Genomic DNA, 669 nt, shown 5'->3' with positions numbered 1-669 from the left:
GTTTTGACACCCGCCTTTTATGAGGCAAAAAAAAAGTTAACAGCCAGGAATAACGTCTCCTCCTCCGTATTTTCAGCCGATTATCACGTCGACGACTTCGTTGACATGCTGTACCGCAAACGCCCGGACGAAGACTCCGAGAAGCGAATCGGACAGTGCGGTGAGTGAAGTAACCTCATTACCTGCTTGCTGATTCCTGTGTTAACTTTTCGGACGATTATTTTGGTGTGTGTGTGTGTGGGGGGGGTGTTGTTGTCTTGATAAAATAGTATTGATCTGTTGTCTTGCTTCTTGATAAAATATTGTCTTGGTAAAACAATATATGATATATTATCTTGATATCTTGATAAAGTGGTATCGACATCTTGATAAAGCCATATTGATATCATTGATATGCTGTCTTGCTAAATATATGAGTAATTACCTTAATGTCTTGATGAATATATGAATAATTACGCTGCTCTTCCCTCCCTCCCCCTCAGAGTTGGGCGATCCTCCGCCACAGTGCAGATGCGCGGACTACAGCCTCTTCTGCGAATCGCGAGGACTCAAAACGCTGCCGAAGCCTGTTCCGGCTTCTGCAGAATACTTGTGGGTTTTCTAGCCTGAGCGCCCGGGGCTGGATGGGTGTATGCGCTCGTGTGTATGGCTGCATTTGTGTACAGTGCT

At 45.1% G+C, this 669-nt stretch overlaps 1 protein-coding gene across 1 annotated transcript in view; it reads left to right on the top strand.

Annotated features, from left to right (window-relative positions):
- LOC119593641 (relaxin receptor 1-like) overlaps positions 1-669 on the top strand; it is a gene marked incomplete in the record, with an annotated part of 42,684 nt that overhangs the window by 8,620 nt on the left and 33,395 nt on the right. Inside the window, 2 exon segments of the mRNA XM_037942592.1 lie at positions 77-160; positions 483-591. Of these exon segments, the coding sequence (XP_037798520.1) occupies positions 77-160; positions 483-591 (193 nt within the window).

Source organism: Penaeus monodon, chromosome 32, assembly GCF_015228065.2.
Source record: "Penaeus monodon isolate SGIC_2016 chromosome 32, NSTDA_Pmon_1, whole genome shotgun sequence".
Taxonomy (NCBI): Eukaryota; Metazoa; Arthropoda; class Malacostraca; order Decapoda; family Penaeidae; genus Penaeus; species Penaeus monodon.
This window is presented reverse-complemented; position numbering and strand designations above follow the sequence as displayed.